This window comes from Phaethon aethereus (assembly GCF_964289735.1).
Source record: "Phaethon aethereus genome assembly, chromosome: 3".
Lineage (NCBI taxonomy): Eukaryota > Metazoa > Chordata > Aves > Phaethontiformes > Phaethontidae > Phaethon > Phaethon aethereus.
In genome coordinates this window covers 128,157,347-128,179,957 of record NC_138576.1, presented here as the reverse complement: position 1 = coordinate 128,179,957, position 22,611 = coordinate 128,157,347, and the positions used below count along the sequence as shown (strand labels likewise).

General features: G+C 35.7%; 1 protein-coding gene across 2 annotated transcripts in view; it reads right to left on the bottom strand.

The window, feature by feature from the left end:
• Positions 1-22,611, bottom strand: part of CCDC88A (coiled-coil domain containing 88A) — a gene marked incomplete at both ends in the record, with an annotated part of 72,723 nt that overhangs the window by 27,952 nt on the left and 22,160 nt on the right. For both annotated transcript variants that reach the window (XM_081998106.1, XM_081998107.1), the window contains 11 exons: positions 1,091-1,228; positions 3,291-3,475; positions 4,152-4,296; positions 5,302-5,448; positions 8,082-8,240; positions 8,933-9,014; positions 13,051-13,220; positions 14,318-14,458; positions 15,309-15,392; positions 16,154-16,212; positions 20,801-20,870. In XM_081998106.1, coding sequence (XP_081854232.1) covers positions 1,091-1,228; positions 3,291-3,475; positions 4,152-4,296; positions 5,302-5,448; positions 8,082-8,240; positions 8,933-9,014; positions 13,051-13,220; positions 14,318-14,458; positions 15,309-15,392; positions 16,154-16,212; positions 20,801-20,870 — 1,380 coding nt within the window. The remainder of the gene's footprint in view (positions 1-1,090; positions 1,229-3,290; positions 3,476-4,151; positions 4,297-5,301; positions 5,449-8,081; positions 8,241-8,932; positions 9,015-13,050; positions 13,221-14,317; positions 14,459-15,308; positions 15,393-16,153; positions 16,213-20,800; positions 20,871-22,611) is intronic.

Here is a 22,611-nt window from a genome sequence, read left to right as displayed (position 1 = left end):
TGATTGTAACAACAAACACTTCTAAACAAGACAAGCTGGCATATTTTCTTTAAAATCATCCCCACTGTTCTCTTTAAATGAAAGTAAAGCTTCAAAGCCAAGCACAATTTTGGGGTTTTTGCATTTTCTAAGTCTGGAATTTAATCTCCTGATTAAATTGGGTCTTTAAAAAATTTCAGTATTTTTGAAATACATTATTCTGTATTCCTAAATAGCGTACTTTCAAATTAAGCTAAAAAAAGGTCAATCTCGTCAATCTTATCAAGAAGTATCAGTGGAATTTATAAAAGATAACTACAGTTCTAATTCTTAAGGACTTGATTACTAAAGAAGCAATTTCCAGAAGTTTCTGTAACTCTTGTTTCCTAATGCCTGCCTTCCACAGGTCCTCTGAACTGCTCTGCTAAGATCTGAGAAGGTGTCAGCACTCATTAGATACAGATAGGTCAGAGATTCAGTACCCTCCCAAATACGGCTCATAACTTTTACAAAGACACAGAGGCCAGTTTCTGGCAACCAAAAATAAACTCTGCTATCCACCTCCAAGTCACAGCAGGAACACATTCTAGTGCAGGAGACTATTATGAAGCTGGATGTGATCGTTTCTACCTCAGATAAACAAGACTGAGCAACACAAGAGCAGACCAGCTCTGCTACACTGGTCTCGGTCAGGTCTCTTCAAGGGACAGGCTGCTGTAATTCTCATTAATACTCCGACATTACTTCAAACACTGACCAGCTGTCTGGAACCCATTGTCCTCCATTGAGAGGTGCTTGGCTTACCTCCAAAGTTCCCAATTTTCTACTTTGGCTGAGCTACACCCTCTAAAGCAGCTATAGCAAATGCATAGCCCATGAAAGCCACAGAAGCGTTACAAAACACTAAAAAGTTCTAAAACTAACAGTAAAGCCTCAGCTAAAAATGAGTCATGCCTCTCACTGGCTGCAGGTCTTAGACAAGCTATTTTGCCACAGACACATCCTTTTGGCAAATCTGCTACATTTGCAAACCCCTTATGCCTGTAAAAAAGTACAAAAGGAGAACAGTACAGTACAATACAGCATTGAGACTTTTGATTCCACTACTCACTTGTCGCTCCGAGTTTTCTCGAAGTGCTTCAAGTGTTTTTTCAAGCTGTGCTTTTTCTTTCATCAAATCTTTACTCATATTTTGACTGTTCTGAAGACTCTGTTTCTCTTGGCTAATTTCATTCTCCAGCTCTTCAAGCTAGGGAAAAGGTCACAATTTTTTTAAAGTGTACTTAAAATTACAATAGTATTTCTCTTAGCTAGGTTGAAGGTACCCTTATAAAATGCATAAAGCAAGTTAAAGGAAAGAATAAAACAGACTTTTCTATTCTTTACCTGAAACAACTAATCTCTTCTAGAAATAAATCTACTTCTGACAGAATCTGCTTGCTGGCTCAGAAGATTGTATCTATAAAGCACTTCTGCATTAAAAAAGTGGTCTGATTTTATTAGGTTCTGGATATTTCCCCAAGCCTCTTTTTTTCTTTTAAAATTCCATCCTAGTGAGACTTACACTGCTCCTCCAAGCTCCTTTTAACTTATAAAGGTTGAATGTTGTTTGATCTTACTTAACAATTTCAAGAGATACTTGTGGTGATTTCTTGGGAATTAAATATACAGGTTTGTTTTGTCAAATGGTTCCAACTTGTAATGTCACCAGTCAGCAAAACTGTTTACAAGTGAAAATAACCAAGTGTGATTTTTCTGTCACATCTAAGTTATAATTAGTTACTTAGAAACAACACACACGTTGTATTTTTAAACAATCATCTGCTGGAGGTTTATATTCTGTGTCAACTCCACCATCCACACTCCCTCACCTTAGAGGAGTCCAGACATAACTTGGACCCCAGGCAGGGGGAATACTTTTAGAAACAAGTTATATGAATTACACATTAAATTGCAGCTAAACAATACTGAGAAATAAAATCACAAAAAGGCAGTAGAATGGAATTCGCTCCCCGTGAAGCAATTTGTTGATCCAAAATACGCAAAAAGCATAGCATCAATAAGGCCAGAACCTGAATTAAATTTTTCTCTTTGGATGAGAATACTAAAGTTTGACCAATCTTTTGCTTCCCTCTCCCTCTTCCTCTCAAATTGAGATTTTCCTGGTCCCTTGCTTAGCAGATCCACACATGCTTTACAGGGTTACTGGCACTTTCACTGTTTTTTGCCAAGGAGAAGACTTAACAAAAAATCATGATCAGTGCCTCCATAATTTTTCATGAAATCAAATGAACCTTGTATAGTCGACTCCAGTAAGTGTCAGCACAGAATTTGTAAAAGACATGAAGACTGGCTCGGTCACCCCAGCAGGGATGCAGTCAGCCTCCGTCTGGGAACCAAATTTATCCATTGCTTGCCCAACTGCCAACTGGGCACTGGGAGTGGAGTGCCTGTGGTCGCTGTATCTCATATTTATAAGACTCCGTATTAGCCGTTTGTTTTAAGAGAAAGCGTGCCCAGATGGAAGTAGAATACGTATAGAGAATTCATAACAGACATTTCGCTCAAATTCCTGCTTTTTGCTGAAGTCATCACTGTTCAGAGCATTGTCTTCAGGGGCAAGTGAAAAGAGAAAAAGGACATGTTGCCAGACATCTAAAGTGGCAAGAACAGTATCAGACAATCACAAGGACCAACTATTGCTTGCTTCTCATACCTATTCCTTTCTTTAGTATCCTCCTAGCTGTCTTTCCGGTACTGTACAGAAACTCAAAGCAGCACACAGGCTGCTGCAAAAAATACCATATTGTTAAGAAACCAAAAAAACCATGGAAGTATGGAATACAGCAGGGATTTCTTTCAATTTAGTCATCTCTTACCAACTCTTCTCTAAAAATAATCTAACATCTGAAATAGCTGCTGAAGCAAAGCTATGTAATTAGTCCATGTTTTCTTCCAATTTTTATTCTCTATAAATATCACTGACTAAATTATTACCCTACTTGATATACATAATTTGGAGAGTAAAATATCGTAGATCAGCACAGATAATCTGACAAACTCCTTTCATTCACTTGCTCATCAATTCCTTGTCCCATCTTCTCTTTTCCTCAGTCATGAATGAGGACACACGATTATTTGCTTAGACTTATCGGTCAGTCTTCACCTATTTACACCTACTTTCACCTGCTTAATAATTACAAAAATTAAAATAATGTTCTCAAGTATCATAAAACACTGTCAGTACTCATTATGTCCCCAACATTGCATTAGGCAATTCATGCACAATTCAAACATATACTAATGATTACCTTTTTGCTAAGTCTTTGGTTTTCTTTTTCCATTTTCAGAATCCTTGAACTGCTGCCTTCTACAGAACCTACTGCACTTTGTAGTTCTTCTACTGTCTTCAGCAAACTTTGGTTTTCCATTTCCAGCTTCAGTAATCTGCTTGATGTCAGTTCATTTACTTCATGACCAAGTGATTTCTGTGGCACTGTAAGAGAAAAAAAACACCATTCAAAAAGTGTACTTACTATCTGGAGTTCTTGGACTTTGCGTTTTTAGACTTAGAGGATTTAGAAGCTTTTAATGGTCCTCCAATGACAGGACCACCTCCTACTCCTTGGTGAATAGAGCTAGTTAGGATTAATGACCCATCCTCCTTACCCAATAGGTAACTCCGCAGATGCATAGAAGTAAATATTCTATTCATCCTACAGTTCCTAATCACATCAGAGAGCAAATAAATGTATCTCTAAATTTCCACAAATCCTTTGTATGGGATCCAGTGTATGACCAAGCATACTATATGGGAAGAATCAAAATTTTTGCCACAGCTCTCTACAATTACTCCAACAAGCCTTAACAAGTATTTCTTAACTTTGAGAACAGTAAGGCAAGAAAACTCATGATCTGTGCTACAGAATATAGACGTTTGAATGGTAACACAATGTTAACTCCAAGGTATTTATGGGTTTTTTCACGTGGGCTGTATCTCCAGGGATATATGGGAATGAGTAAAAAACAAAACCACCCCAAACTGTTACATCTCTCCAGAGATCAAAAAACACTGTACTTTAGAAATAACAACCTGTAATTTCCTAAAGCTGTCCAGCCTCTGAGCTTTCAATTTTTCTATTTTATCAGTTTGCAAGTATTATTATATTTACCTTCAGAAAGTTCAGTAGTCCTATTTATCTGTTCAAGTTCCCAGCCAAGATGCAATGATTCATCCATACTTTGTTTCTGAGCCATTTCTAGAGTCATATTTTCCTCCATGAGTTCCTCAATCTTCTTTCTGTCCATATCACGGTCCTTAAAAATTATTTCAGATGTGTTGTTAAAAAAAAAATAAATGTCTCAACATGCACAAAATATTTTAGTATCTAGTACGCCAGAGAAATGCAAAATGCATTTTCTGATTTGCTAATACACAGGGAGGAGACAGGGAGGAACAGACAAAAGTATGGAGAACTTAAAAGAGTAACAACCAGTAAAGAAAAATACGCAGAGAAGAACCTCTTCTCATCATAACCTATGGCAATGACTACTTACTTTTTTTCAAAGCTCACTTCTCTCCAAATATCAGGAGAGAAAGTATACATGATAAGCACAGCTTGGTAACACGCACAAAAACCAAACAGACAGAGAAGCAAGATTTTACCTTCTCTAAACTATCATTAGACTACTTTGACGCAAAAAGCTGTAACAGGACTGGGTCCATGATGACAGCGTCTCACCTGGCTCTTTATAAACCCCTCTCTGCACACATGCTACTTTAACATGAATAAGTTGCAGCTGCAACTCTCAACATCGTGCAGGAAGTGAAAGTAAACAGAAAGTAATAATCTATCATCCCTTACAGAAAACACAAAAACCCACCCAGGCAAATTACAACTTCATGTTTTAGAATATTTACTTTTTAGAGAAGAACTGGTTAAAAACAGAAATTATTTGGGGAATAACCTTCTGACAAATATATAAATAATATTGCCAGAATTTGAAATACGAATAACCTCTTTTATCTTTTAAGTAACAATAGACTATCTGCACATAAAAAACCTGATCCTTTCATTCTTACTAATGAGTCTCTGTATTTCTCATCATCGTATTTTAGGTATCCAATTAAACACTGTACTGCCTTTGGCATTTTTCCTTCCCTAGGCACAACCAAGCTACTGTAGGAAACCGTATCTGGAAAGTGTTAGTAAATCAAGACATACTTCCAGTTCCTCTCCCCCACTATTTTGACTGGAAGTTCTTTTATTAATGAAATTCAATGCTTATCAGTTGTCTTCGTGATCCTCCATTTACACTTACCATCTCCATATCATGTAATTTGGCTTTTAATTGTAGATTTTCTTTTTCTAACTCATGTAATTTATCAGAACGGGCTCGGGTCCCCTCTAATTGGTCTTCCAACATTGTCTTTGTTTCTAGCAACACTTGATTGTCTTCCTTTAACTCCTGCAAGAATTAAGTGACAAAAAAAATTCAAATAAAAGCATTTCCTTATTCACACACACTTTGATACACATCATAACTAGTTTTAGAAACGTTACTCTAACGCTAAAACATTCATTTGGAAATGGTAATAGACCTTTGCTGTAAATTTTTTTTATAAATTTCACATAACTGTAACTTACGGAATTTTTATGAAAAGAAAATTTTATGTAAGAGGAATTAAGTAGTCCCTAAACCACTAAGAATAAATAAGTTGTTCATAATTACAATCAAACCAAAAGTATCTCTGTCATTTGAGATGTAATGTACTGCATGTATATGGACTACAGCTAAGCAAAAGGCTGACATTAAATTAAAATTACAGGTGTCAGGCTCAAAGCAAACAAAAAGTAGTACTTCACACACCATGTAATTGAATTGTGGAGCTCATTGCTATCCGATTGTGTAGATGGAAAGGCTTACGTGTGTTGGGAAGTTATCTAATTCATGGAAGAGAAGGCTAAAAACCTCAAAAGTACCACCTCTGAGTATGATTTTCCTGAGCAGAGAGTGCTGAAGGCTGGGAGAGCACAATGTCACCAAGTTATCACCAAGCGCTTGCCCTGTTCTTTTACTCTCCTCTAAGCATCTACTATTGGCCACCATCAAAGACTGGAGACAGATGCAGATGCTCCTTCTCAGTCCATAATTTATCTCATTATCAGACTTAACTCCCTAATCTTTGGGTTGCAGGAAATGGAGAACAAAACTTAAGAGAATAATTTTCTACAGGCCATAATTAGGTTTACAGGCCACTGGGCAAACTTACGTAAGCCCAAAGTCAGGACATGATGGTGAAAATGCAACGAGCATTCTTAAAATACGAGCCGTATTCAAAGGTCCTAAATAGCTTTAATTCATGGACATGGGGTGGGGTCTTTTTAATGACATCTGATGAAAATAATAATGTGTAAGAACATATAATTAGCAATTTCACTCATGATATAAAGACAAAACTTTTCAAACTTCAGCATGCAGTCAGCTGCAAAATCTGAAAAAAGATCAGTGAATATAACGTTGGAATACTTATTCTTCATATTTCTCCCTACACAAATGTTAAGTTAACTTATAATTACTATTATTATGAAGCAAAACCAACTAATTAACATCTGTCTATACTCAAGCATGCTTGAAAAATCAGATACTTACCAGCTACGAAACACGTAAACAAATTTTAGTTTTTTACTAGTTTAAACACTCTATGAAAAATAAATTTCCACTGTTTTCAAATCCTGTACACTAATCTCTCTTCCTTTACATTTTTTTTTTAACCATATGCTTTCAGGCCCTCTTACAACAGTAGTTATAAAGTCATTCATGTCAGCTGATTTTCAAATAGCTCACATACAAAGGTTTGCTCATATGTAGGCAAGCTGATGATAGTGCTCACCACTAACAGTACCCAATTTTTCAACAGACCTACATATGCTGACCTACTGCATCATATATAGGTAACAGCCAACAACTTCGAGGAAATTTGAGAACATAAATCACAGCATCAGACCTCTATCACTGAACTCACGTTGAACAGCACTATCTTGTTTAAAGCATGCCAAACACTGAGAAAAGATTCAGAGTTGGAAAGCAGTTACCAGACTTTGTTTTTAAGTGGCACGCAAAGGCAGCTTTGGAGCCTCCTCAAGAATGGATCTTTCAATGACAGCTGTTAAGGTCTGTATTTAACGTATCTTGAGAAAGTTTCTTCAAATTTCATTAGATTATTTCACATTACACATTTCACAGTAAGATGACAAAATTAATTTCCACAAGCAAGCCTAAGAACAAGTCATCTTAAAAAAAAACACCAAGTCTTGGGAACCATGATTTTTTTTAAATTTCAGAATTGTCTAAAGCCCTTTTAACAATGTTTTAATCTGCACCATACACCTTATCTCTCACTACAGTCTTTTGTTAACTTTTTTACACTGTAGTCCTCTTGGAAAACCTATCCATTTCATTATTCATTAAAAAGCTAATTAACTCCCATGTCAGTGGATATGCTTTATTTCTGACTAAAGCTATTATTAGAAGTATTGGATGAAGGACTGATCTGTTTTTTGCCTTGCAGTTTTTCCCCTCTCGTCAACAGTTTTTATCAGTAGTAGCTATTTTATGCTGTGACATATGAAGTATACATTCATTAAAAGGTTTTAACTTTTAAACATTCAAAGAAAGAAGTCTTTTTCCAGAGGATGCTATATTATTGGTCATTGGCATTATGACATTCTTCAAGTCTTTCACACCTTTTCTTAGAAGATTCACAACAGGAGAAAGAAATTACTGGATTTATAGCATTTTTAATTAATTGCTCCTTGAGTTTCTCAATACATTGTATATATACTAAACAGAGGCTCCTAGTGGTCTTGCCAGCTTAGAGCTATGGTTGAGTACTGCTGACTTCAAATGAAACTGCATGGCATTAGACACAGGGACTTTTACCTAAAAACTGTAGTGATCACAAAAGACTGACTATACCCCAGAGCAAGAAGCTGTAACACTGTTTTCATGTCCCAATGTTTAAGTCATCAAAACAACTTTGAAAAAGCCACAGCAAACAAAAAATGATGGTTATTTAGTATTTATTGTCCTTAATATACCTCCACTCTAGCTTTGTAGAATTCAATATCATGCAGCCTCTCTTTATACCGGCTGACTTCACTTTCAAGCTTGTCAACTCGAATTGCCTTTTCACGAAGAGCATCTAGTTCGTCTCTATACACTCTGGCAGAACGGGCATCTGAGAGTAAATTCATATTCTAGAAAATAAGAAAATACAGAAATTAGAGGCAAGAATACTGCACAGTATACATGCTGAAGGATAACACAGTTGCTTCATTATTTAAATCAGGAGTAATGTAGGGGTTTATCGTAAGTTAATTCTAAGAAAGGCAAAGGGTAAAAAAAAATTCATGTGTTTTAGAGGCTCGGTCCAGATGATGTATTTCCAGGAAAACTGCATTGGCCTTTTTCAAGGAGAGGCATGTACTCATTTATAAATTTCAGAACAGCAAACTTCTTTTACAGATAATATACTTAAATGACCCCAAATAATTTTATACACTCGTATCGTGATAATGAATTATTCAGATGTTCTTCCTCATTATCAACACATAGACTCAAAGTGTAAAGAAAACTAGCCAAACTCTGAGTGGATTGTTCTTGAAAAAAACTCAGCACATATACACTCACACGATGTATTGGTGGTAAATTGCTTGAGTGTGAAAATAAAAACTTAAGAAAAGAAATACTAACCTAACTCAGAATATTCTTCCAGTGTACGAGACCAAATAAAGGAATAAATTATACAAGGTCACGTTTAGAGTGGGAAAAAAAAAAAAAAAAAGCATGAAAGCATACTTCCTAATTAAAAAAAAACACAAAACCTTCTGGTGGCAGCACATTTCTTTTGCTCACCATATTTTAAACAATAGTTTTACAAAACCTTTACCTCTTGCTGAAGTCTCTTTAGTTCAGCTTCCATCTGTTCAAGTTCCTGTTTACAGTCAAGCAACTGCTCAGTCTTTTCCTCACTTAAAAGAGAAAACATAAAACACAGTTTAAATATGATCATCTCATTTGAGAACAAAATACCGAGATACGTGAGACTTCCCTTATTTAATCAAGAGTTTCATGGGAATCAAAGTGTAAAACTTAGGTATGCCATTATGCTTTAAATATTCTTTAGGTTTTAGCCTCTATCTAATCTTTTACATTTGGTCAGATTTTTCATAGTCTTTAAATTGTTGTTCCTATTTATGCGGGGTAGGAAACATTAGGGTGTAATAAGGGATTTTTTTGATATGGGATAAGGAGGTTTTTTTTTTAAAAAAGCCCAAACAATACACATGAACGTGTACCAGAAAATTCACATCCAACAGTAAACTTAGAGTAATTTCAAAATATACATTCAAAAGGTCCAAATATTTTCCAGGAGAGCCAGACAATGACCGCTGATGCATACTGTCAAAGATCAGGTAAAGCCAAATTTAAAAGCACTTTTATATTCTTGTAATTTTTGTTTTTGTTTTACAGAGAAGAATTAATGTTTTCAGGTACCTTTACGCATTAAAAGAAGATACCGCTTAACAACCCTACTGATTTTATGAAGTGCATAGTGATTTTTAATTTTATGGAAACAATGCGGTGTCTGCTTTAGTCGATTCAGAAATTTCTAATAAAAAAAATTTGACATAGAATACCATAATTCTTACAGGATTCATTTTTAACCTCCAGCTCACTCTTATTTGTCAATGCTCAAAAAATGAGTTCATTAAACAATGAGTAAGTACAAGGGAAATATTTCATTCTCTCAAAGACACAGAATACCTAATGTTCAAAATACAACTGTACTTCAGAACAAACAGTATTCACGGTTGAAAAACCTGCCATATCCAAAATTGTATACCCTTAAAAGATATACTGCATATTCAAACATGTTACTGTATTATTTAAGATTTTGGAATACAAGTATGAAACAAAACAGAAGTAGAAAAGGGGAAAATAAGATCATTTAGTGGACTAAAAGGTATAATACAATGTAAAAGTAATCATACTAACAAAAAATATATTCATTTTAAACAAAACTAGAACAGTTACTTTAAAAAACGAGCCAATTTCACAATGAATGATCTTTCTGCAACCATACAGTGTTTCAAAAAGGTCATTGACAGCCTAAAAGTGAACAAGGGTTCATCTAGGTATAGCTCACTGCAACGTCACTGTCCACAGCAAATACCAAAGCTTTCCCTCTACATGTGTGTTCAGAAACACAAACGTACCCTGTATTATGTGAGATGACTGTAACTTTTCTATTAAACATTTATATTCCTGTATTATTCTTCTATATAGAAACACACAGAAGTTAATATAGAAAATTCAGTGTGCACCTTCCAATTCTGGAGTTTCTATATTATAAGCCTCAAATTGCTGTTATGCATCCAACTGTTGGTATATGGTGCTGCAAAGAAGAATAATCTTTACAGACCTTTTGTATGAAATTATATTAGCTGCAGTGCATACTAAACCAGATATGAAGGTTCATTGCCAAAACCAGATTATAAATAAGTTGAGTATTTTCAACTCTGGAATGAATTTTAATTTTAAAATTTGTTTATAAATGCAGCATTTAATACCAAATGCTACAGACAGAATTTAATTTATCAAAGTCTAGTATTTTAAATATAGTGCTACACGTAAAGGAAATCTATTTACAAATTGAATTCAAATAGAGGGCAAAACGTGAAATGTTCCAAGCCATCACTGTTGCCCTAATTGCATGCTTCAGCTACTGACTAGAGAGGATTGTACTAAATTATACAGAACATACTAGTGTTCACTGTTTAGGCTATCTATTAACTGTCAATCAAACTAATAACAGCAATTTTTTCACTAATTTTCTTGGTGCAGCTGTTTATAGAATATCCTGGGCGGGCTCATTTCAGTAGACACATAATAATACAGACATCAGAAAAAGAGTCCTATCTTTTTGTCCTCTATTCTTCACGAGGACCAAGATGTAGTGGGGGAAGGGGATCCTCTGCGTAAATCAACCAGATACTTAATCCAGCCTGCTAGAGATGATCTGATCAACAAACTCTGATAAAAAGCAGACCAGCGAGCTGGAAATCGTGACTTATGCTACCTTAAACTTTTAATTTATTTTTACCTGCCTCCTCTCTCCATGAGATACAGAACAGAATAATTTAGGCTGGAAAAGACCTTCAAGATCATAAAGTCCAACCATAAACCTGCCAAGGCCACCACTAAACCATGTCCCTAAGCGCCACATCTACGCATCTTTTAAAGACCTCCAGGGATGCTGATTCAACCACCTCCCTGGGCAGCATGTTCCAATGCTTGATAACCCTTTCAGTGAAGAAGTATTTCCTAACAGCCAACCCAAACCTCCCCTCATGCAACTTGAGGCCATTCCCTGTTGGATTAAAAAAAACCACCACCACAACTCTATTTATGCTATTTCTAAACTATAGGCAAGTTACTATAGATATTGAAACTCTTCAGATTTAACATTTGTATTTTAAGTTCAAACCGCACATACTTCACTCTGCTAAAACAACATTGCACATTGCTATAGGGAGAAACAGAAAAAAAAAAATGTTTTTCTCGTTTAGTAACTCTCTACCACTGCTTAGATATATTCCTAGACTACAAAGACAGACTAAGTATCTGCTGACACCGAATCAGTTTTCTTCATAAAATAGGAAAAAAAAAAAAAAAAAGTTTTCGTTATAATATGAAAAACAAAGAAAGAAAGATTGTTGTTACAATGGGACTGATTTTTCACAGTACTTGGATAAGGTGAAGGAGGGGAATATACCTCTTAGCTAAGGGGTCAGCACCAGGGGGAGAAAAGAACACTCCCTTAACCATATGAAGGTAGCAAGTTGGAAACTTTAAGAAACCAGAACTGACCCAAGCTATAAAAGTTTACTCATTTTACAAATTACATTATTCCTCAGACATAAATAACCACCACTTCCAGTAAACTCAAAGTCTGTTTCACTGCATCCAGGTTTGCAGTGGGTCAAGAGATTTAGTGGAGTTTGGTTTGCATAATTTTCTTCCTTTCATTTTTCTCTGTAGAATGGCACAGCAGATAAAAGTGGAACAGTACTGAAAAGCATGAGCAAACAAGTGTTGTGCAAACAAGGAATCTTTGACACAGAAAGAAACAAAGAGATGGGGGACAGGAAATTATTCCAATGATAATTTTTTTAATGATAATTCCTATCAGCACCAAATTCAAATGTTTCGTAAACCATGAATGAACTATATATGACTTTTCCTTATTCTGTTTCCAACAGGTAACTTAATCACGCTGCCAATAAGGAACCACTACAACACCACCTCCTTTTAAAAAGGACGTTTTTGCCACTAATCCTTGAATGGTCAGGACACAGCTCTTGCTTCCAGTCCCTACCTGCCTGCCCCATGTAATTGCTCGAGTGTGTCACGCCATAATTGCCACAACTGCAAAGCTAATCTCTTAGAAACACATATATAGATATATTAAAACCATAGTAATTCATTAATGATAATGAACAAGAGAGGAAGCACAAAGAATTCGCCTCTGAAACAACAATGTGGACACAATATGTGAAAGAAAAAGGCAATGCTGCATTAGATTAGCTCTAAGTATTTCTAAAAGACAAACAATTTATGTAGAACAAAGAGACCGTTACTGTATTGTAATATGCTCAAGAGATTGCTTGCAGTTAGTTTTTCAGAAAGTTCAGAGCACAAAAGATGCAAAATTACCACAGCAGTAGTTCACCGATTTCAGTATGTTTAAAACGTCAATATAATTCATAACACAGATCAAGACAAACACAGATGAAAAGCTGTATTTGTCACACTGGTCTACAAATACGTTTACATGCTTAAAAATATGCTTCCTGGGGTACACTAACTAAAAAAGCATTTAAAACTGTAATTTAACACTTGAAAGAATGAAGAATTCATCTAGAGTACTACTATTATGCAAAATCAACAACATCTTAAAACCCTACTACTCTCAACACACTTCTGCGATCTACGTGTACTCACAGCTCTTGCCTAAGCCTTCTTATCTTTGCTTTGGCATCTGCTAGCTCTACTGACAGGTGTTGCCTGCTTTCAGTGCGTTTCATGCCAGGAGATCCACAAGGTGATTGTGCTGCTGATGCGTGAGGTAGAAAACGGAGACAGTCCCGTTCTTCTGAGAGTTCTATGATAGTCTAAGAAATTAAAAAAAAAAAAAAAGGAAAAAAGCACAAAATTGCGTTCAAAGCGCCACTTATATGTCAGAAACTATCACCATTCACTGCCTTAATAAATCAAAGACTGAAATGAAGCAAGAAAAGTTTTATGGCAAAAGAAGCTAGAAGCCCTACATACAACTCTATACCTAAAGCAAAGAGTCACAGCTACTTAACAGTACCATTTGGCTATTCTTAAACTACTCAAATTTATAGACTTTTAAGTCCACAAAATTATCAGTGCTTAGAATGGGTAATGAAATAGCATGAATTCCTTGCACATCTCTAAAGCTAGTGTACTGCAGTGAGCAGCAGCATCCTTGCCAACTGAATAAAGCATGAGACCTATAGGAATATTCCTATTTCATCACATAAATAAAGGTGTTATCCTAATATGAAGAAGTCTTCTATCTTAAAGTTCCTTTCCTTTGTGTTGCAAAAAGGATTACCACACATCCTCTCCCCTCATGGTTAAGTTTCTGTTTTATCAAGGCTGTGAACTGGAAAGACAGTTGCTAAATGTCAAAGGAATATTTGGAGTAACTGCAACATTAACATATCCTCACTCTGAGGGGCAAATCTGGGACCATCAAGATGATTCATAACTTGCAATTTTTATTAAATACATTCCTGTTCCTTTATTCGTTAACAGTACAATGATTGTGCCTTGTGATAAGCTTGTAAAACCTCTTCTCCTAGTATGAATGCTGCTCTAGTTGACTCAAAGCTGTACAATAGGATGCAGTAATAATAACAGGCACTTTTCAGCGACCAGCTTGCAGTCCTGAAAACTTCAGCCAGTACAGCTTTGGATTTTCTGTTTTCAACATTTAAAGTCGTTTCAGACTTTGGTTACATTAGAAAGATCATCTGCCATTACCTTTCCTAGTTTGTCACAGTATTCAACAACTAGTATGCACCCTGTAACTACCTGAAAGAACTTACTGACAGTAAGGATTTCTTGCTTAAATATGCTAAGAGGACATACATTAAACTATTAGTTATAAAATGCTACGCTGTATAATTTAAAAAAAAAAAATCTTCTATTTCTCTTAAGCAACAAACCACATCCATACCTCTGAGTGCTCATCTCTTTCATCTATAAGTCTTTTCAAATGTAATGCCATGTTTTTCAAGAGAGGTTCAACATATTCTTGTGTCAATACAATGACATCCATCCACTGCAGATCGAACACGTTTTCTTGATTATGAGTTACCTACATGGAATGAAATGGAAGAGAAAAAACATCCGCTTTAAATTATACGAGTAGAAAGGAAGCATAAGAAAATAAAGCTAAAATTCTACAGGTTAGATTCTCTACACAAGGTGTGAAAAAACATTTAAAAAAGAATAACTTGTACGTTATGGAATAGTTTCTTATCCACCTGAAAGTAATACCGTGTACTTCTGGTAAAATAAAAAGCAAAAAGTGACTATGACAATAGATATTACATGTCACATACATGGGATTTGAATTGTATTTTATAAGTAAATTTGCACATGAAAATTTCATTACACTAAGTTCACTGTAATTCTAAGAAATTCTTGGAACAACAAGCTTACTCCCTGGTACTGCTTTAACAATGTAATCCAGAAGAGCTTGATAATGAAATATTTTGTGAATTGATTAAAAAAAATGAAGGCTTTTTTTGCTTACTAAAAACACTAGGTATACAAATCACATATTTGATTTACTTGCTTTTGAACAGATGCAATTAATCTTAGAATCATAGAACGCTTGGGTTGGAAGGGATCTTAAAGATCATCTAGTTCCAACCCTGCTGCCATGGGCAGGGACACCTTCCACTAGACCAGGTTGCTCAAAGCCCCATCCAGCATGGCCTTGAACATTTCCAGAGATGAGGCATCCACAACTTCTCTAGGCAATCTGTTCCACTGCCTCACCACTTTCACAGTAGAAAATTTCTTTTTTATATCTAATCTAAATCTACCTTCTCTCAGTTTAAAGCCATTATCCCTAGTCCAATCACTACAGGCCCTTGTAAAAGTCCCTCTCTAGTACAATATTCCACCTCCAAAAAATTAAAAGCACAAGAACAACATACCTCTTGAATATGGGCTGCAACAGCTGCTCTTGTGTCAAAATCGAGACCTTGGATTCTTTCAATAAATTCTTCTTTTTTCTGACACTAAAAATAAAGGCATATACATACATACATAATCACAAGTATTTTCATTCTTCCTTTGTATTTCTAAGACCTAAAAATGATAAAGCTGACATTACAATGATCACATTGCTAAGTTATCCAATAATTTTGTTGATCAATAAATACTTGGTTTATGCCACATTAATTATGACAACTTTCAACACTATTAAAATGATAAAGAAAAAACAGCTATTGAAATGGGGCAATTAAGAGGTTTCCTAATAGCTACTTACTCAAATTTTAGGATACTGAGTTCCAGAGGTATCTTTTTTAGTGTCCTCTAGTACTCAAGTTCCCTATTTATTAATTTATTAAGAACATATAACTGGTTCTATTTTTTCAATTTAATTAGCTGAATGGTACAAACTTTCCTAATAAGTACAGCATTCCAGCAAAAAAATTTATTAAATTTGTGAAACAGTTTCAATAAGATATCAGTAAGATAATTCTTCATTACTTTGCCACTTTCTTCCTCCCTTTTCAGTACCAGGTGAATTAAAATATTAAAATTAATACACTATTAGAAATGCTACATACAGTTTGCTATATTCATACAATAAAACATAAGAGGCTACAGTTGTACCCATTTTAACTGTAAGAATATCCAAATTTTCATGGAATGCAATAGTACCACTACAGGAAGGAAGGTCAAAGTTATACACAACCATAGGTGTTAAATAGCAAGAAAAGAGATCGCTAACACTTAAACCATTCCATACAGATGTAAAATTAATTAAACTTACCTGCACCGCACAACCAAGTAAAAGCAGGAGGAGTTTTTTTACTTCTTCAGTACCTGGCTCTAGGAAGAAAACAGGAACAAAAAAAATGGTAGAGCATAAAATGGTACTTTAAGCTTCTTCCCCTGCTCCTCAGCAAACATGACTTTTTCCTCATTATTTTCATATCGTTTATGTTAACCTAGTTTAGAAAACAGTAAGATGAAGAAAACCCCATCTTTCCAGCTTTCAACTTAGTCTTTTTTGCTATTTACCTGCCAACCTTCACTGTTAACAGATAGCTTAACATCCATAATAGTTTCAAATGGAAAAACCATCATTCCAGCCCTTTGTAAAGCAAAACTTCAGAGTGACATTTTCAAAAGTGCTTTGGAGACCTACAATCAAGTTTTCAACTGTAATCTCAGGTATCTCAACATAGTTACAGTGCTTATATTATTTGCCATGCCCACTCTGTAAGAGTTAGGAGACAAGTTCATTTAAATTATTTTATAAACCTGTATTAGATATTCATCTGCACGTCTAAAAACCAAAACATATTTCCAAATCTGGCCTTAAGCATCTTAATCTCCTAAAGAAGCTTAAATTAAAGAACTCTGTTTACAGATTAGTAAAGATGTTTCTTACTTTTTACACTCAAAATGTCCTCATCTGCTACTAAATATATGCTATATCTAGAATATAAATGCCATAAAGCAAATGCTTTACGGATGGCAAAATAGCTTAGGCTAGTTGGAATTAAACTCTGTATGGTCATGTACCATTTTGCTTTACTGAAACAGAAAGCACTACCCATTGGGTTATCTAGGAATAAAAGGGCTCTAATAGCGTCCTTTCTACAATATACTCTGGATTTCAGCCAATGGTTTATTTCATTGTTAGCTAACCAGACAAAAGCTGTGCTGTCAAACATGATAATGCTGGGTCTGGCTAGAAATCTGACCTTTATTCTGCAAAACTGTACTCTGCAACACAGCTGGTATAACTACTACTGATACCAACATATTCACTCTCAGTCCAAATAGCAAACAGGGAATGTCTAGTATGTACTACACTACGCACAGTCATTCTTGACCCTGACCTAAGTTACTGAAGTTGCCTGGGTTTTGTTTTTGTTTTTTTTTTAAAGGACTCGGTTGGTAATCACAGATGATCTCCAATGATCACGAGGTGACTATGAGCATCTAAAAGAAAATTCAACCAGAATCTTCCTTCCTAAATGGCAGTTTGCAATCTTCTACGTTGGGCAACTAAGTCTATTTTGGATGAACCCCCACCTAAGAAAGACGTAACTATTCACTTACAAGCACTTGAAAAAAATTGTCCTTTGATTTGATCCACTGCAGTATTTTGTAAGTGAAGCAAATGTAAAATCCTTCTCAAAAAGTTACAGATAGAAGGTAATCTTGATCAAAAGAAGAAATTAAAAAGCAATCAAGAAAAAAACTAGAATACAGAACTCTTAATGATGTTAACTAGGTTTCGGTGAAGATTCAAGCCTGCTGCCATAAAGCGGAGATGAAAGACAGCTGCTAAGTTTCTCCACCTTCCCTTGGAGTTCTCTGCATGTTGTACTGTTAAGTAGAGAGCCTTTTTTCAACATTGACTCAACCTGCTTCTTTTAGAGGGAGATATGTATAATCCCAATGAACATGTAATGTTTAAATTTTTCAAGAGAGGTTTGTCAAGCAGATAAGTTACAAAGAACATGAACTCAAACGGGAGATCTTTAATCATTTACACAGACTTCTTGTATCCCTAAGACTCGAGTTGTGAAGTCTTTTACATAGAAATAGAAAACATTCGGTGAACATCAGAAGCACGCTACTTCAGCTAAAGAATGGGAATTCCACCTGGCTGCCTGTCTTCATAAAGGTTAACCAGAATATTGTAATAGAAGGAATCCATCCCAACATCTCGCATCCTACATCCATTTATCCCAATAAATTCATCACTACTTTTTTTTTTTTTAAAAGCAATCCCTCAACCCCTCTTTGGACATTAATTTGCACACTGCTTCAGCATCTTTTGACTGGCTATTAAAAGCCTACCTGCATATTGTTTCCATGTCTCCCCACATTCCCTGAAGGAACATGGCAAAATATTGAACAACGTCAGCTTCCCGCTGCTACCAACCATCCTGCATGTTTTTCTTCCTTTTTCTCCATCACAAATACAGAAATAGATCATTGATGACTCTCTTCCACACCCTCCAACTTGCTGCTTGCACTTGGTCCCTATCCTATCCTTTGATCTTCCCTGCACTCACTCTTATCCCCGACTTTCATACCCTCTGTAGTCATCCTTCCCCCCCGGCTTGCTTCTCAGAAATACGAACTGGTCTTAATCTTTCCTCTTCCCCGTTAAAGAACATTCGCCTCATCATTATCTCCTTTCTCCTTTTCCTCTATAATTTAACTTAACATTTACAATCACAGACTGTAGCTCTTCTCCAGCTTTCTTCTCAAACTGGCTTCCTGCCAATTAGCTCAAGCAAAATGTTTCCTCATAAAGTCTCCGATTACCTCTTTTTTTACCAAAGCTCAAATCCAGCATTCTATCTGCATTTTCCTTGATTAGCCAACTGCCTTCAAGATGGTCAAACACATTTCTCTTCCTGAAATCATATCTCCCCTTGCCTTATACAATTTGTCATCTTCGGGTATTTCTACTAATCATTCCTTAAGTGCAAAGCAATGCACAGGGGAAAAAAACTGTGAGGCATTCCTGCAAAAAAATCACAGCTACATCCTAAACTTCAGTGAACCAAATGCTAATAATTATCAGAGAATTGACTTTTACTATGGGGGCTCGCCTCAATGCCATCAGCTTTACACAGAAAGTCTCTCAAAAGGTCACCAAGGTTTGATTTTGCTACACTTGCCCACTAAAGAAAAAAAGCTTAAAAATCCCTAGAGGGATGAGGTCCTCTTCAAGTTGACGCAGCAAGAGCACTCCTAACTTTCAAAGGGGAAAGGGTCTGGATGGAACCCAAAAGTGCAGGTCAATCTATCGATTCAGGTCAAACTGCATGATGAACTCAGGCAGGAATCTGAAACATCTTCAAGAATGCTGTCCATACACAATACATTTTTTTAATATGTGGGCTATGCTACAGTGAAGTCTCACAAATCCAGTAACGTCCCCACAGGAGAGCAATGCATACACCAGCAGAGGTTCCAGTTGCCAAACCACAAAAGCTACACAGACTTAGCTAAGGTCCCTAACAGGAAGAAGCTTTAATGACTAAAGCATAAGTTTTTATGTATACAAGTGAATACTAAATTATCTTTGTGGGGTTTTGTAGTGCATTTTTAATAACATTTCATCTTATACTACACAATATTGTTAAGACATATTTTGTCTCAGTATCTTAAAGAGAATAAAAAGTGACACTACAAAAACAATACTATGATCTGCTTTTTTTAATCTGTTTTTCCACTCAATTTGGTCTCTAGGCAAATCCATGGCATCTTTAAAAAAAATTTAAGGAAGTCTGGAGTCAAAATTTAAAAGCACAATGGATTCTATTCTTTTGCAAAAGAAGAGACCACATTCACACTTCTTGGTGCATATGACAGATTACAGCATCTACACACACAAAATCTTAAAAGGTTGTGACCTCATAAGCAAAAGCAGCAATCATCAAAAGCAGAAAGTAAAAATTAAAAAAAAAATTAAATCAAAGATACCTACATAAATGGGATATATGCAGATGGGATATGGAAAGTATCAATGTTATGAACCCTGGAATTGAAAAGTGAGGCAACACAAATGGTTCTTCTTGCTCATGAGAAAAAATTTGTCTCATGTACATGGAAGCATGGCATATAAGACATCTTAAATAAATACAAAAAGCCAGGGGAAGCTACACAGCCTGTTAGAGTAGTTCCTAACCTCTCTGCTGAGGTGCTAGACCATCAGAAGTAGAACACCTGGGACACATTAGACCCAAGTAAATAAATTCTGCCCAATCCATAGTGGCTCCATGCAGGCCAGGTGTGTCTGCTCCGTGCTTCTGGAATTGAGAGCATGGTGCAGAGATTCCCAAGTGGCTGTGGATAGTCAGCTGGGTCCATACAGGCTAATTTTCTTGGTCTGAAAATTGCAACTCTCAGAGCTGGAAGCAGAGAAGGCGGGAGCATGGAGAAGACAGTGTCAGTTCAGGGGAGAAATCAAGAAGGTAACTGCAGTATTTTTCAGGTAACGATGCAGGAGAAAGAGAAGCAGGAGAATTTCGGGGAAGGAAAAACAAGGATTAGGAGTTGGATCAAGCGAGATGCATTGAACTGCCAATTTTCTCAGGGGTGGCTTAGGTAAAGAAAGTTGAAAGAGTATTAGCCAGGAATACACGGAACTTATACTTTGTCCTATCAGTGGCTCCCTGGTGGCTGGGAAATGCACTTCATTTACATATAAATCCTAGTGACAGCCAGTGCTGAAGCTTGGACAGAATACTTTTATGCAAAGTGTGGACCTCTGGCATGAACAAAGAAAATGTTACTCATCATTATCAAACTACTTATTTGCTATAAGTATTTACACAATCTTCTGTTGAAAGGCTCAATCCTACATGAATTTTATTTCCAGTGAATTAATCCAAATTATTCCATCGATATAAATTTTCATCTTAGTTAAAAATAAACTTACCAGAAAAAGGATTTTTGCCAATTATTAATACATTTGGCAAAGACATCATGATCAACTGCAGCAAAGTCTCCTATAAAAGTTAATTAAAATATTATTTAAATCATATGTATTGAACAAAAGCAAACACCACGTACTACCCACCACTAAATAGAAATTAGTATTACATAAGTAGTTTACAATTTTTCATGTCTTAATACATACATGTTCAATATTTAATTATTTGGACTCTAATTAAAAAAAACTTACAAGTATTTATTACTTCTACAAAAGCCTTGTTTTATTGGTTTGCAAGATCATCTCAACATAGTAGAATCCTCTTGTGGCAATGAGCTGGCTTATGGATCTTAAGCCAACTACATCCTGTGTCTCAGAACATAGCAAAACTCCTTTAAATTACTAGTGTTCATGTTTCTGACTAGCGTATTGACAGACGTTTAGTTTATTTGCTCTAAGTTGCATTTATACTACAGAAGATCAATTTCCTCTATTTCATGTCCACAGTCTCGGTGGCCTTGCCAAAACATGGATGTGAAAATTAGTTTTTTCCTGCAGTTATGCTGGGACAACTCTGAATTTAAAGGTACAAAATCCTATTTGTGTGATCAGGCAGAGTTTTAGCTTGGTAAGGTCCACACACTCAAGCTGCAGCTTTGCCTATCCATTCTATAGACTGTATCAATGGACAGTTTCTGTCAGCCAGTAATGGCTGTAATCAGGTCAAATCCCCAGTCTAGACAGAGCCTAATTCTTCTGAAGCAGAATAGTCTTCCTCCTGTTCCCAGATGTTTATTCACAGCAGATGCCATCCTATCAGCAGCTCTGGAGTCATGCTTTTTGTTTTTCCACAGCGACAGGTTCATTAATACATGAAATGTTCATACTGTATATGTATCACAGAACCATCACCATTTTACATGCAAAAGGTACATATTATGTGTCATATTGTAAGATAAAAATGTAACTTAAGTCAACTCATTTTATGTCAAATTTGAAAAAATACAGTATTACTTGAAAAACACCTGTGCAAGTTATTAGCTATACTTGAAAGTTCTCGCCAGCTAATACAGGACATAAAAATCGAACTGATTAATACTAGACTGAAAAATACGTACTCACTGCACATGCAAATTATAAGGAGGGAGAAAATACCTTTGACCTACTCAAGTATCATCAATTTCAGCCAACTATGACTCTTATACTTCTAATATCTCAATAAAGACAATTTTCAAACAAAATTTAAAAGAAAAGACGTGAAGTGCACCAATGGAAATTTTAAATTAATAAAGAACAGATAAAATACAAGGAATTCAATGAGTAATTATAGCTACTACAAAAGAAAATCACATACGTTAAGAAGTGGGGGCTTGGTGGCTTTTTTATTATTTGGGGTTTTTGTAATAGCTCAAATAATTCCATGATGCCATTATGAAGCTTTCCTTACTGTGAATCAGAGTACAAGCACAGGTAGCCAAGAAATGTGTCCTCTATGGGCTAATGACATTATCACCTCTTTTCTTACAACACCTCTACCTTGCTTCAAAGACGTCTACCACCTTTTCTGTCACATGGTGTTAACTTCATCAGTAAGCTCAGTGCAACTGCTCTCAATTTGTGTTGACTTTTGAAATGTCTGCTTCTATTAAAATCTGAAACTGGAACCTGTGTGTCCCAAAATTCACATATTTCTTTTAGCTGTTGTTTAGCCTGCAAAAATAAACTAAGCCTCTTTACGAAATTCTGTCTTGCTTGTACAAACATTTAAAGTTCATACAATTTATTTTATTAAAGACACATCATCTATCAAATGAGGC